The sequence below is a fragment of the Pleurodeles waltl genome, chromosome 1_1, assembly GCF_031143425.1.
Source record: "Pleurodeles waltl isolate 20211129_DDA chromosome 1_1, aPleWal1.hap1.20221129, whole genome shotgun sequence".
Lineage (NCBI taxonomy): Eukaryota > Metazoa > Chordata > Amphibia > Caudata > Salamandridae > Pleurodeles > Pleurodeles waltl.
In genome coordinates, this window is record NC_090436.1 from 305,642,790 (window position 1) to 305,659,272 (window position 16,483).

Genomic DNA, 16,483 nt, shown 5'->3' on the forward strand with positions numbered 1-16,483 from the left:
TCAGATCACATCCTCACCCTTAAAACCTCAGCATTCTTTCTGCTTCTGTGTGGCCTAAAAAAAATCCTATCTGAAGGTCAAGCGAGAGGACATTTGATTCTTTAGGTGCTGTGTTTAACTGTGGGCCCGGAGAGTGTGGCTAACTCCAATATTGTCCTGCTCACAATAGTGAATAGGTGCACTATTTGGGCCTGGGCAGGCTGCCACGTGGTAAAACCTAACAGACCTAGACAGTTATGAACACTAAACACCCGTGGGATTCCAGGGTAGTGTGCTTCATCTGGATCCTGCAACATTGTCAAACCCACAATGCTGTGCAAAACTCATACTTTGTGTATTCACACATTTTTCTTACATTTTTGCGATGGAAGCTTCTGAAATCCACATAATTCCTACCATCCAGCGTTGCTCCACTTGTGCTGGTAAAAACGCAGCTTGACTTGTGTGGCTGGACCTAGTGCCCGCAGCTGGAAATGATCAATCCAAGTTAATGGTAGTCCACTGCAAAGGGTTACAAGTGACCTTCATTTGATCACAAAATTGGCCTGTGACATGAAGAAACAGTCTCTGTGCAAATCACCCCAGGATTTGATGCTGTGCCGATTGAGGTGAAGCTGGCATAGAGGTACACGGGTGACTGATAGCAAAGGGTGACAGGTGAGTGGGATCAGTGGGGAGGACATAAGGTTCTACCTGCTCTACAACAGTCTCCGCCAGGCGTTTGTAGGAAAGTACCCTCTTTTTGGCATGTTACCCCCAATTTCTGCCAGTGTGTTTTTGACTGTCACTGGGATCCTGCTAGTCTGAACTCCAGTGTTAATGGCCTGCTTGTCAGTGTGCTGCACTGTTTTCTAAATTGTCACTGGAGTCCTACAAATCAGAACTCCAGTGCTCATGTCCTCTGTTTCTAAATTTGTACTTACTTACTGGTAACCCAGTATTCCAGTCCAAATTGGCGTACAGACGTTGCAAGAACCTGTGCCTCAGACCATAATTATAACAGATGCATCAATGATCGGTTGGAGAACTCACCTAAACAATCAAACCATTCAAGGGCAATGGGATGTCAAACAGAAGCAGCTACTCATAAACCAGTTAGAATTATTAGCTGTGTTCCTTGTCCTAAAGGCATTTCAACCTCTTCTCAAACAGAAGAATGTTCTCATAAAAACAGACAACATGACAAACATGTATTATCTCAACAAAGGAGGGGACACATTCATCTGAGCTATCTCTTCTAGCCCCAACAATTTGGACATGGGATAGTCACAATCAAATTCATCTACTAGCACAATACATTTCAAGAATAGACAATCAGTTGGCAGATCTCCTCAGCAAAAATCACCAACAAATGCAAGAATGGGAGATTCACTCACAAGCACTTCAAAAGTACTTTTGAAAATGGGTAACACCAGACATAGATCTATTCGCAACAAGCGAAAACGCAAAATGCCAAAACATTGCATCCAGACACCCACATCCCCTATCCAAGGGCAAAGCTCCATGGATCAATTGGTCTGGGATATTTGCTTACGCTTTTCCCCCTCTCCCACTTCTTCCATTTCTAGGCAACAAATTGCATCGAACGTCTCTCAACATGATACTCATTGCACCAACATGGGCATGCCAACCTTGGTACACAACACTATTAGACCTATCTGTAGACCCTCACTCCAAACTCCCAAACATACCAGATTTGTTAACTCAAGACAAAGGTCAAATAAGGCATCCAAACCCCAGTCCTCTCAATCTAGCGATTTGGCTCCTGAAATCATAGAATTCGGTTATTTAAATCTTCAATCGGATTGCATGTAAGTAATTAAACAAGCAGGAAAACCTACTACTAGACAGTGCTACGCAAATAAGTGGAAACGATTTGTCTACTATTGTCAATCTAAAACCATTGATCCACTTACAGTATCCATACAAGATTATGTATGCTATTTTCTTCATTTACAAAAATCAAATTTGGCTTATTCATCCATTAAAATACACCTTACTGTAATATCTGCATACTTACAAACTATTCAACATACTTCTCTATTCAGAGTTCGTGATCAAAGCCTTCATGGAAGGATTAAAACGTATTATTCCACCCAGAACACCACCTGTTCCTTTATGGAATTTAAATATTGTACTTATCAGACTCATGGGACCACCTTTTGAACCCATGCACTGTTGCCAAATTTAATTTTTAACAAGGAAGGCTGCCTTCCTTGTAGCTATTACTTCTTTAAGAAGAGTTAGTGAAATACAAGCATTCACTCTTGAGGAACCTTTTTTCCAAGTGCACAAACATAAGGTTGTACTACGAGCAAATACAAAATTTCTACCAAAAGTAGTATCTCCTTTTCACATCAATCAAAGAGTGGAATTGCCAGTCTTCTTTCCACAGCCAGATTCTGTGGCAGAAAGAGCTCTTCATACCCTAGATCTCAAAAGAGGTCTTGTGTACTACATAGACATAACAAAACAGTTTAGGAAAACAAAGCAACTCCTTGTTGCTTTCCAGCAACCACATACAGGCAATCCTATATCAAAACAAGGATTATCAAGATGTATTGTTAAATGTATACAAACATGTTATATCAAAGCAAAGAGGCAACTCTTGATCACTCCTAAAGCACATTCCACTAGGAAAAAGGGTGCAACAATGGCTTTTTTTTAGGAAACATTCCAATGGTTGACATATGTAAAGCATCTACATGGACAACCCCTCATATATTTACAAAACACTATTGTGTTGATGTGTTCTCACAGCAACAAGCTTCTGTAGGCCAGGCTGTCTTAAAAACGTTATTTCAAACTTCAACTCCTGCAGGCTAGCCACCACTTTTTTGGGAGGACTAACTGCTGTGTAGTCTATGTATAATATGTGTATCTGCAGCTACACATGCCATCAAACGGACGTTGTCACTTACCCAGTGTACATCTGTTCATGGCATGTAGTGCTGCAGATTCACATGCATCCTCCCTCCTCCCCGGAAGCCTGTAGTTGTTTAAGTTACTAACATTTGTACATATGTATATACAGTTACATTTCATGGACACCTCTTTATATTTTTTTATACACTATCACTCCTTTCTTTTCCCTCTGCGGGAAAACAATCTAACAATGGAGTTGATACCCATGTGCAATGGAACCAAGCGGAGGAGTCACTATATCCTGTGACTCCTAAAATACTTATTCAAAGAAAAGCAACTTGTAACACTCGGAGCCCAACACTATATGGCGGAATGCATATGCATAGCATGTGAATGTGCAGCACAACATGCCACAAACAGAAGTACACTGGGTAAGTGACATTTTCCATATATATATATATATATATATATATATATATATATATATATATATATATATATACACACACACGTCTGCAGCTGTAAAGAATTTCCTATGGTGATTAGAAACGGATTTAAGAATGTGTTTTAATTATGTCATGTCTCTGTGAAGCGGCATCTTGGACAAGATGGCTGTCTGTTACTCACTGCTGCCCCTAGTCTTCCAGCAAGCATCCTCTCCCGAGCGGTTTTGCAGAGCACAGTCAAGCTAATGTGTTATGGTTAATTACCACTGTTATAATTACACTGGTTTCGATGACCACTTCCTGTTCCGTAGGACGGATAACATTGTCACTGTCCATCCTTTGTGACTATCTATTCAGCAATTGAAAGTCCTATTGTGAAATGTTTCCTACTTGTTTGAACATCTCCGGATGAGATTAAGCATAGAAAGTGTTGACGTAGAATATGCAAAATTGAGATCATGCTTTTGTGTTATGGTAATGACGTGTGTTTTAGTTTTCTGATTTGCTACAGAATAGATACTTCTGATCACACCATGATAATTTCTAATCTTCTGTGCAAGAATAGTGTCTAAGAAGCCCTTGATTTTGGGGGTGAGCCAAAAGACTTTCCTGTTTATTAGGGGTGATATCCCACCTTTTTCTTATTTTACTGCTCATTTGGAACTCCAAATAATTGCTTATTTTGCATTTCTCTGAATTACTCTGCATCAGATAGCCTTCCCGGCCTTTATCACATATGTTTGGTTTTTGTAATTAAAAACCCTTTACCTTTTCATTGATCTAGAACTCAGTTATTGAGTGTATTCTATTAAGTTTAAATTGATTACTCTGCTAATTGATGTTATGGAGTTCATTGGGCTGCGTTGATGTGCAAGTAAAACCCTTGGAAGAACTGTGGAAGGTGGAGAGATTTTCTGGTGTCTAAAGTTTTGGGTAGAGTTTTGCTTCCACAGTATCAGTTCTTACCCTGGAAATGGTCTATTAATGCTTTTGTCACTCTCTTTGGGGCATTAGCACAGAATACTTCAAAATAATTGTGAAGTTCAAGCTAAATGTAACGTGATAATTTATGAAGGGATGTTAGCAACTTATTTTGTGCATGTTTCTCTTCTCCCTCAGCCCCATCACCAGTCATGATGTCATGTTTCTCAAAGCCTGCAATCCAAGTACAGGGAGTGCAGAATTATTAGGCAAATGAGTATTTTGACCACATCATCCTCTTTATGCATGTTGTCTTACTCCAAGCTGTATAGGCTCGAAAGCCTACTACCAATTAAGCATATTAGGTGATGTGCATCTCTGTAATGAGAAGGGGTGTGGTCTAATGACATCAACACCCTAAATCAGGTGTGCATAATTATTAGGCAACTTCCTTTCCTTTGGCAAAATGGGTCAAAAGAAGGACTTGACAGGCTCAGAAAAGTCAAAAATAGTGAGATATCTTGCAGAGGGATGCAGCACTCTTAAAATTGCAAAGCTTCTGAAGCGTGATCATCGAACAATCAAGCGTTTCATTCAAAATAGTCAACAGGGTCGCAAGAAGCGTGTGGAAAAACCAAGGTGCAAAATAACTGCCCATGAACTGAGAAAAGTCAAGCGTGCAGCTGCCACGATGCCACTTGCCACCAGTTTGGCCATATTTCAGAGCTGCAACATCACTGGAGTGCCCAAAAGCACAAGGTGTGCAATACTCAGAGACATGGCCAAGGTAAGAAAGGCTGAAAGACGACCACCACTGAACAAGACACACAAGCTGAAACGTCAAGACTGGGCCAAGAAATATCTCAAGACTGATTTTTCTAAGGTTTTATGGACTGATGAAATGAGAGTGAGTCTTGATGGGCCAGATGGATGGGCCCGTGGCTGGATTGGTAAAGGGCAGAGAGCTCCAGTCCGACTCAGACGCCAGCAAGGTGGAGGTGGAGTACTGGTTTGGGCTGGTATCATCAAAGATGAGCTTGTGGGGCCTTTTCGGGTTGAGGATGGAGTCAAGCTCAACTCCCAGTCCTACTGCCAGTTCCTGGAAGACACCTTCTTCAAGCAGTGGTACAGGAAGAAGTCTGCATCCTTCAAGAAAAACATGATTTTCATGCAGGACAATGCTCCATCACACGCGTCCAAGTACTCCACAGCGTGGCTGGCAAGAAAGGGTATAAAAGAAGGAAATCTAATGACATGGCCTCCTTGTTCACCTGATCTGAACCCCATTGAGAACCTGTGGTCCATCATCAAATGTGAGATTTACAAGGAGGGAAAACAGTACACCTCTCTGAACAGTGTCTGGGAGTCTGTGGTTGCTGCTGCACGCAATGTTGATGGTGAACAGATCAAAACACTGACAGAATCCATGGATGGCAGGCTTTTGAGTGTCCTTGCAAAGAAAGGTGGCTATATTGGTCACTGATTTTTTTTTGTTTTGTTTTTGAATGTCAGAAATGTATATTTGTGAATGTTGAGATGTTATATTGGTTTCACTGGTAATAATAAATAATTGAAATGGGTATATATTTTTTTTTGTTGAGTTGCCTAATAATTATGCACAGTAATAGTCACCTGCACACACAGATATCCCCCTAACATAGCTAAAACTAAAAACTACTTCCAAAAATATTCAGCTTTGATATTAATGAGTTTTTTGGGTTCATTGAGAACATGGTTGTTGTTCAATAATAAAATTAATCCTCAAAAATACAACCTGCCTAATAATTCTGCACTCCCTGTATACAAATCTGTCTATAATTTTGTTACAACATTTGAGTTGACATTCCAGTTCACCTGTAATTGGAAAGTAACGTAGCTGCTCAACTGTAATAATGTATTTCTCTTGATGAGATTCATAATCCCTGGTACCAAAATCAAACTACAGGTGAAAGGCAGGTCATGGACCACCGAGTCTTAGCAACATTTTTAACACTAGTGGGCTTTGAGCGGTCTGTAAAGTTCTGGGGTGAACTGACAAGCGGGGTAGCCTAAACGCCTTTTCCCTATGCAATTTCCCTCAGGGATTTTAGACATGATTGAAGCCGAACTACTGAACATAATGAGATAAATTAGGCAGAAAGTTAGATATTGGTCCAGATAGATTTTTTGGGTAAATCTGTTCAGTAGTTTTGGAGTTATTAAAGTACAAAGATTTATGTATATCTAGAGACACGGATACTGGTAGATTGGTAGATACACATGCCAACAGCAGTATCGTGATTGGCTAGCCGCAACCTTAGAGGAAAGTTGCAGCCACCATTTTGTTTATCCAGACTGTTGCCAATGAGGAAAATAAAATTTAAGTGATCGAAGGGGTCAGGTTAGAGGTACCCTAACCCCACAGTACAGATGGAGGGATCAGTGAAGGATTCCTTATGGGGCAGAAATTGCCCAATTAAATTTTCCGTGTTCGAGGCTCCTTCCAGATTTGAGTCGATCCTCTGATCCAGACCCCACTTACACACCCACACAACCACTCACACCTACACAACCTCTCACACCAATATAGTTACTCAAATAACCACTTACATGCCCACACCCACTTACATGCGCACACACCCATACAGCTATTCATAGACCCACAAAACCCCTTAGTCACTCACACCCACAAAAAAAACGACTCAGTCCCACACAGCCACTCACACACCCACTTATACACCCATACAACTACTCACACTGCCACTCTCAGACCCAGAAAACCTCTTACACATAGACACCTACACACCGACTTGCACAAACACTCCCACAGCCACTCCCTAACCCACAGTCAGTCACACAAGTACTCGCACATCCAGTTACCCACACAGCTAGGTTACAGGGACATTAGTATTAGAACATAGCATTAAAAAATATAGAAATTCACTGAAAAGAAGCAAAGGTCACGAGGTGGTAGGAAATAAAATGTTAAAGATCTTAGAAGTTCCTTGAAAAGATCAAGGTTACAGGGACGTTGTAGTTGGGTTCAGATTTTATATACAAAACAAAAAAAGTAGAAATTTATCAGTTACATTAATCTAAAGTAACTATACCTCATGCTCTAAGGTAACTGTGACTCGCACCCTCGCCATGCACTGCTAATTACTCCACATATTACATCACTCATGACATCTTCTGTGACAATATTGATAATATCACTGCAACATTTGCTGTGAAATATTGATGAGAAAACTATGCATGGTGGGGTGCTTGTTAACGGCTGAATTTCTAGGGTTCTCTTGTTGTAAAATCTTAACCAAGCTATAATTTCTCTGTAACCATTGTTTTCTTTCACAGTGAATACATATTATACAGTGTTCCAGTAATAACTTCCTCAATCAGCTGCTTCTCCAGGAGCGAACTCAGAATAAAACAAAAAATTGCTCCAGATGTGTTTTTTTTTTCTAACAGCATATTGCTGGACAAAGTCACAACACCTCTTTAGTTGAACACCAGGCACATATATGATTAATTGCCTTCAGAACCATAGTTCATACAGTTTGTAAACCTCTTGTGGACCTGTCAGATAGTTGTTACATTGAATAGTGTTTTTTTTTCCTCAACCACAGAGTTTTGTAGGACTGCTGTTAAGATGCAAAAAGCTTCAGAGCTTCGTCCACTCAAAATAATACTAATACTTTGAATAGAATGATAATAATGAATAGAAGTAAAACTAATTCTCATGATATGGTGCCCAGAAAAATGTGAAGCATAGAGGACTTCTCCGTTTCTATGGAGCAGCTGCTGCTGTAATTTTAGAAGAATCCTAGCGTTTATGTTATGAAATATATAAATATAATGATCCAACTTTTGGTGGGCACCTTTTATTAACCTGTTGTCATGAACGAATTTTTAAACGAAAAGCAACTTGAGAGATCACAAATGATACTTGCAAGTATCTGTAGGAAGTTGGCTCTGTGTATATACTATCTCAAAATGAGAGATAGTGTGCACAGAGTCCAAGGGTTCCCCAAGAGGCTTGGCAGAGGCAATAATAGATAATACTAATGCTCTACTTGTTGTAGTGTGGTCAAGCAGTTAGGCTTATCAGAGGGTAGTGTTAAGCATTTGTTGTACACACACAGGCTATAAATGAGAACACACACTCAATTATTAAACAACAGGCCAATAGTTTTTTATAGAAAAATATTATTTTCCTAATTTATTTTAGAACCACAAGATTCAAATTGCATGTAAGTACATTAAATGTAAGGTACTTTGCGTAGGTAAAGATAGGACTTTGAATTTAAACAATAATTTACACAGTTTGGCATAAAATGGCAATCAGCTATTTTAAAAGTGGACACTGCAAAATTCAACAGTTACTAAGGGAGGTAAGTACAGGTTAGTTTTTGAGGTAAGTAAAGCACTTACAGGTTGAGTCTCCGGAGCATAGGCAGCCCACCGTTGGGGGTTTAAGTTAACCCCAAACACCCAGCACCAGCAACACAGGGCCAGTCTAGTGCAGAGGTCATAATGGGGCCCAAATAACATAGGTGCCTATGGAGACTAGGGGTGCTCCAGTTCGAATCTGCTAGCAGGTAAGTACCTGCGTCCTCGAAGAGCAGACCTGGGGGGTTTTGTAGAGCACTGGAAGGGTCCCAAATAGGCACACAGAATACACCTTCAGCGGCTGCGAGCAGTGTGCTAACAAGGTGTCGGATTTTGTATTGAAATCAATGGAGGGACCTGGGGGTCACTCTGGTGATGCAGGCAGGGCACAGGGGGCTTCTCGGACCAGCCACGACTGGGCAAGGGTGAGGGTAGCCCGCTGGTCACTGCTGCACCAGTGGTTGGTTCTTCACTGGACTGGGAGCTGCGGGTGCTGTGCTTCTACCATGCGTCGGGTTCTTTGTTACCAGGCAGTCGCCGTTGGGGGAGGTGGGGGGGTCCTCTGGATTCCCTCTGCAGGCGGCATCGTGGGGGTGCAGGGAGGTCTATCTAGGGTGGACACGTTGTTGGAGTCACCTGAGGTTCCTCGCTCCAGTGTTGGTTTCTCTGGACACGGGGCAGGAGCGTCAGGTGCAGAGTGGTGGGGACTTGCGCTCCTGGAGTGAGGTGAGAGTCCCTTTAGATAAAGTTTCTTCTTGTTGCTTTGGACAGAGCCGCTGTCCACAGGAGTTTCTTGGCCCTTTGGAGTTGCAGGGCAGTCCTCTGAGTCAGCAGAGGTCGCTGGGCCCGCAGGATGCGTTGCTTGTGCAGGTTCTTTGAATCAGGAGACAGGCCGGTATGGCTAGGGCCAAAGCAGTTGTCTTTCTTCTTCTCTGCGGGGTTTTCAGGTCACTAGTCCTTCTTGTTAGGTCCTCAGGAATCTGATTTCCTGGGTTCAGGGTTGCCCCTAAATACTGAACTTAGGGGTGTGTTAGGGTCACAGGGCATTAGCCAGTGGCTACTGTCCTTGAGGATGGCTACACCCTCCTTGCCCTCCCTCCCTTTGGGGAGGGGAGCACATCCCTATCCCTATCGGGCTAAATCCTTCAAGACAAGATGGAGGATTTTCTAAGGAAGGGGGTCTTTTCAGCTCTGGTCACCTTAGCGGTGGACCTGGCTGAGGGGGTGATTCCTCCTCGTTTTTTCTCATTATCTCCCAGGACTTGCTGCCAAAAGTGGGGGCTGTGTCTGGGGTGGGGGGCAGGCATTTCCAATAGCTGTATTGCCCTGGGGCATTGTAACACGAAGCCTGAGCCTTTGAGGCTCACTGCTAGGTGTAACAGTTCCTGCAGGGGGAAGCTGTGAAGCACCTCCACCCAGTGCAGGCTTTGTTTCTGGCCCCAGAGAGCACAAAGGCTCTCACCCCAGGGGGGTCAGAAACTTGTCTCTTAGTGACAGGCTTTCACAGACCAGTCAGACTTGCACTGAAGGATTCAGTAAACTACAGGTGGCATCTCTAAGATGCCCTCTGTGTGTATTTTTTAATAAATCCAACACTGGCATCAGTGTGGGTTTAATTGTTTGAGAGGTTTGATACCAAACTTCCCATTGTTCAGTGTAGCCAGGAACTGTGGAGTTTGTTTTGACAAACTCCCAGACCATATACTTATTATCGCCACACTGTACTTGCAATATCTAAGAATGTACTTAGACACTGTAGGGGCATATTGCTCATGCAGCTATGCCATCACCTGTGGTATAGTGCACCCTGCCTTAGGGCTTTAAGGCCTTCAAGAGGGGTGACCTACCTATGCCACAGGCAATATTTTGTGTGCATGGCATCCTGAGGGGGATGCCATGTCGACTTTGCCTTTTTCTCCCCACCAACACACACAATCTGCAATGGCAGTGTGCATTTATTAGGTGAGGTGTCCCTTAGGGTGGCACAAAACATGCTGCAGCCCTTTGGGATCTTTCCTGGTCACAGGGCCCTTGGTACCACTGGTACCTTTTACAAGGGATTTATCTGTGTGCCAGGGGTGTGCCAATTGTGTAAACAATGGTAAATTTTTAGTGAAAGAACACAGGTGCTGGGGCCTGGTTAGCAGGGTCCCAGCACACACTGTGAAGTCAGCATCAATATCAGGCAAAAAGGTGGGGTAGCTGCAACAAGGAGCCATTTTCCTACAGTATCATTAAGTGGATTCTAATTGGGGAAAAAATAAAAGGATTTTAGTTAAGTGTTGTCTCACACAAAACCATGCCCTTGTTCAGAAATTCAGAAGTCAAAATTACTCCCGAACCTCCCACAGCTACACGCTTTTAAAAGTGACATTTGACACCATTCCTTAATCTAAAAAGGCTATCGCCCCCCTGGGTCAATTTGGGAAACAAAAGAAAGGTTTATTGAGTGTGGATGGAGTGATACACAGCAACTTGTGCAAAGTAATCCGATCATGGACACAAAAAGCCATCAAGATTTGTTTGTTCTGGTGACATGTTTGTCATAGCGTAGTACTTGAGGAAGGGACTTGATCTGAATATAGCAATATAAAAACAAATTCGTTGGTGGGATTAACTTATGTTTTTAGGCAAAACTTTATTTTTGTTTCAATTTATTATGAACAATTGCAATTTCAAATGTCAAAGTGCCATATTTCTTCAGTTTAAGATTGACCTGCTTTGAGTAAGAATATGAGCCTGGCTTTAGTGCTTGAGGACATTTGTAATCACCTAAGTACGTAATTGTGGTGGCCACTGGTATTTGCAACTCTCAGAAGTGACAAAGTGGTATATAAACATGTCACTATTTAATTGTTAATGATCATTTTAATTTTATGTAATTAACTTTTTCATTAAATTTATATTCAAATTGTTTTTTTTAATTCCTTAAGCTGTCTGTTTGTAAATTAATAACATTTTTTAAATAGGTGGATTCAAAGGCAGAAATGAAGATTCTGGATCAGATTATGGAAAAGGTAAGGCTAGTTAGGGTTTACAGTGTAGAAAAACTGTTTTGGCCTTTAGTCTTTGCTTCTTCCTCTCCTGCCTATCTTTGGAAGCACAATGTTTATTTATTGTGCAACTGGTATCCTTCTACAAACGGCATCCTCTTCACAGGCTAGGTAAGGATGCACCAGGCCATTCCAGGTGTGTATGTAGCCCTTCTGACCAGTCACCTCACCACTGTTTAGTAGAAACATGGTGTTTCTACAATGTGCAATGGAGTGACTGTCTAAAACAGATTTTATCTGCTTTAGGTTCAGTTTTAAAAAGTTAGGACATAATGGACCTGTGGCTAGCACGCGTAACAAATTATCAGTTAAATGAATAAAAAACTGAGTTGGCCATCAGTATTTCTCACGCTGCCTGAGAGTATCTGCTGCTCATATATTAACAATGATAAATTTAATTAGATAGCAAGGCAGGTTTTAAAGATATGGATGGCTGAATTTCAGAAACGCTAAGGTAAATTACTATATTGTTTTTCAAGGTTGGTGCTTTTGCAATTTGTGGGAAATCTAGAACAAAACAACATTGGCAGAGGCATGAAGTCCTGGTTTAACCCCTTCGCTGCCAGTCCTTTTCCCCCTCAGGTACTAAGGTTTTTTTTTCCGGCTGTTTGGGATAGTTCACGCTTAGGCCCTCATAACTTTTTGTCCACATACGCTATCCATGCCAAATTTGCGTTCTTTTTCTTTTCCTAACATCTTAGGGATTTTAAGGGTACACAGAATTTGTGGGTTTTCCTGGAGGAGACCAAGAAATTAGCAAAAATGCATCTAAAACTTCGTTTTTTTCTGAAAAATGGGGAAAAGGGCTGCAGATGAAAGCATGTTTTATTACTTGAAAATTACATCAACAAAGGGTTTGTGGTTCCAAAATCACCATCTTTCCAGCTTTCAGGAAGAAGCAGACTTAAATCAGCAAACCACATTTTCCAACACAATTCTTGCATTTTACTGGGACATACCCCATTTTTACTATTTTTTGTGCTTTTAGCCTCCTTCAAGTTAGTGACAGTAATGGGTGTGAAATTAGTGCTGCATCCTGGACAGCTAAACATTTCTAAAACGTAGACAAAATTATGAATTCAGCAAGGGATCATTTGTGTAGATCCTTCAAGGTTTTCATATAGAAAGCAACAGCTAAAATAAATAAATGTTGAAATTGAGGTGAAAAAAAGCCATTTCTATCCACATTTTCTAATATAACTTTTTCCATCTGTGGCAGATTTTTGAAAGCAATAAACTGTTATGTCTGCTGGACTCTTCTGGTTGCTTGGATGTGTAGGGCTTGTAGGTTCATTAAGAACCCTAGGTACACAGAGCCAATAAAAGAGCTGCATCGTGCAATAGGTTTTCATTGTATATCCGGTATACAGCAATTCGTTTGCTGAGATAGAGTGTGAAAAATAAGTATGAAGAAAACATTTGTATTTCCAAAATGGGCACAAGATAAGGTGTTGAGAAGCAGTGGTTATTTGCATATCTGTGAATTCCGGGGTCCACATACTAGCATGTGAATTACAGGGCACTTCTCCTATAGACTTCTTTGTTACACACTGTCTAACATTTAAAAGGAAAAAAAAGTATAGTAAAACAAGGGGCAATAAGACTTGTTCTTGTATTCTGTGTTTCCCCAAGTCTCCCGATAAAAATGGTACCTCAATTGTGTGGATAGGCCTAGTGCCCGTGACTGGAAACGCCACCAAAATGCAACATGGTCTACGTTGAAATCTGGTGTGTTTTTGGAAAGTGCCTAGCTGTGGATTTTGGCCTGTAGCTCAGTCGGCACTTACGGAAACCTACCAAACCCAGACATTTTTCAAAACTAGACACCCAGGGGAATCCAGAATGGGGTGACATGTGGCGCTCTGACCAGCTTATGTTACCCAGAATCCTTTGCAAACTTCAAAATTTGGCCCCAAAAAACATTTTGGTACTGTAAAGTTCTGGAATCTGAGGCGAGTTACAAACTTCTTCTACAGTGTTCCCCCAGGACAACCTTTCACAAGGAAGGCCGTTCTCGCTGCCGTCACCAGTGGCCACAGTGGTAACGGATGCTTCCACTCTAGGGTGGGGAGCTCATCTGGGTTCTGACGGACAACACTACCGCAATGTGGTATATAAACAAGCAGGGAGGAGTGGGGTCGTATTTTCTCTGCAGAGAAGCTCTTCGACTCTGGTCCTGGCTTCAGGACCACAAGATTTGCTTGGTAGCACATCATTTGGCCGGAGCTCTGAACGTGCGTGCGGATGTTCTCAGTCGACGCAGCTCGGTCGTCCACGAGTGGCGTCTTCATCCAGATCTGGTTCTGTACATCTTCCAGATGTGGGGATATCCACAAATAGATCTGTTTGCAACTCAAGAGAGTGCGCAGTGCCTGCTATTTTGCAGCCTCCAGTATCCGGTGCAAGGAGCTTTGGGGGACGCGTTTCAGATATCCTGGAAGAGTCAGTTATTTACGCGTTTCCCCTCATACCCTTGATTCGTCGACTCCTGAGGAAGATCCGCCAAGACCGGGCCAAGTCCATCTTAATAGCTCCGGATTGGCCAAGAAGGGTGTGGTATTCAGACCTTCTCCAACTCTCTCAGTGCCCTCTGCTCCGTCTCCCTTACAGGGTGGACCTCCTCTCGCAGTCGCAGGGGCAGATTCTACACCCCCACCTCCAGAGTCTGCACCTTCATGCCTGGAGATTGAACGGGGCAATCTGAATGCTTTTTCTCTCCCACCAGAAGTGGTGGATGTTATTTTATCGGCCTGGCGACACTCCACCAAATCGATCAATGCAAGTCGTTGGGCTAAATTTGTATGCTGGTGTGGAGAGAACAGAATTGATCCCTTAAAGGCTCGTTTATCTGACATATTGTCGTTTGCTCTTTGCCTGGCACAGAAGGGTTGTGCGGTTGCCACAGTCAAAGGTTATTTATCTGCACTGTTGGCTTTTCTGTGCCTTCCTGATCAGCCGTCCTTCTTTAAGTCTCCTATTGTTTTAAGATTTCTAAAGGGACTCAGTAACAAATTTCCACCATCACCATTTGTTATGCCTCAGTGGGACCTTAATTTGGTATTAACGTTTTTAATGGGGTCCCCTTTTGAACCAATGCATTCTTGGTCTTTGCGGTTGCTAGTTCTCAAGACTGTGTTCCTGGTGGCCATAACATCGGCCAGAAGGGTCAATGAGCTCCAGGCTCTTAGTGTAGAGCCCCCATACCTTTCTTTCTTTAGGGACAAAGTGGTGTTAAAGACCAAGGCGGCTTTCCTTCTGAAGGTTGTTACACCCTTTCACCTGGGGCAGTCAATTACTCTCTCTTTCTTTTACCCTCCACCTCACCCATCCAAGGAGGAAGAGAGGCTCCTCTGGCTGGATCCACGAAGAGCGCTGAGCTTCTACGTCGACAGGACGAGGGAGTTCAGGCATGATGATCAGTTCTTCGTTGGAAACGTGGGTAGGAGGAAAGGTAGAGCGGTCCACAAGAGAACGCTATCCAGGTGGGTCATTCTATTTATTAAGGTTTGCTATTCTTTGGCGAAGAAGGAACCACCGGTGGGGCTTCGTGCCCATTCCACCAGGGCTAAAGCAGCTTCATCGGCTTTGGCTAGGGGTGTTCCTGTGGCTGACATCTGCAGGGCAGCAACTTGGGCATCCCTCCATACTTTTGTCAAACATTACTGTTTGGATTCTGAGGTTAGGAGGGTTGGCCATTTTGCTTGCTCGGTGCTGCAGGATTTCTTGGGTTGACCATTCGGGCACCCACCTCCGGAGGTTGTACTGCTTTGGGACTCTATTCTTTTGGTGAGGAATCCACAGGTAGGTGTATCCATCAGAAGAATAAGTTACTTACCTTTGGTAACGCTTTTTCTGGTGGATACAGTAACTACCTGTGGATTCTTCACGGTCCCACCCCCCTCCCCGTTGCCTGGCTGGTCATACCATTAAATCCTTGGGTGAGCATCCTTTGCCTTGTATATATGTATATATCGGAATCATGTATGTAGTTGTAATATCTGTATATACATTTCATTTTCAAAATTAGATAGCTCAAGGAAAACATGTTTGGATTTAACTGACATATTTTACTCTTGTATTGAGTAATTATTACTGTTATCTAACTTAATTTTTATTATAATAAATGTTCTATTTTAATTCATTTGAGATGAATATGTTCTCTTTAGGGTCAACCTGTTCGCCTCTATGGCACGTAAAAAAATGGTGATAACTGATGTTTGCACGTCGACGAGGGCTTCTTATTGCCTAGATGACGTCATACGGCGTCGCGTGGAGTCGGGCGATTGTGACGTCATCGTCGATGTGCAGAGCTAGAAGGCATTTCCGTCGAGGCTGGCGCGAGGGGAGAATTCTTTTGGTGAGGAATCCACAGGTAGTTACTGTAGCCACCAGAAAAAGCGTTACCGAAGGTAAGTAACTTATTCATCAACAACACCCATGTCCTTCTTGTAGTCCAAAATGCACACAGGTTTGCACACTTGGGCAACCTGGCCCCAAAGAGTCACAGGGGAAGTTCTCTCATTAAGGATGGTAGTTAGCATGTAGACATCCCTCCTGTCTGCAAATTTCACAGCTAGCAGCTCATAGTTATGCAAGGCATTGTACTCTCCCCTTTGAAGTTTTTTACACACAAGCTCCCATGGATAGCCTTTCCAGTTGGAGCAGATGGTGCCACAAGCATCAGTGTCCCCTCTCAACGAGTCCCTGAACAATTGCAGTCTAGTATAGAATTTATCTAGGTACAAATGGTGACCTTTGTTAAACAGTCTACCAACTTCCCACACAATTTTCTCACTAACTCAAAAACTGGGCGGTCAGCCAGGGGGGTTG

General features: G+C 42.5%; 1 protein-coding gene across 7 annotated transcripts in view; it reads left to right on the forward strand.

Moving 5' to 3' along the window:
* The window catches only part of DDX4 (DEAD-box helicase 4), a 1,597,047-nt gene that overhangs the window by 330,421 nt on the left and 1,250,143 nt on the right, over window positions 1-16,483 (forward strand). For all 7 annotated transcript variants that reach the window (XM_069222170.1, XM_069222215.1, XM_069222206.1 and 4 more), the window contains one exon: window positions 11,570-11,617. In XM_069222170.1, coding sequence (XP_069078271.1) covers window positions 11,570-11,617 — 48 coding nt within the window. The remainder of the gene's footprint in view (window positions 1-11,569; window positions 11,618-16,483) is intronic.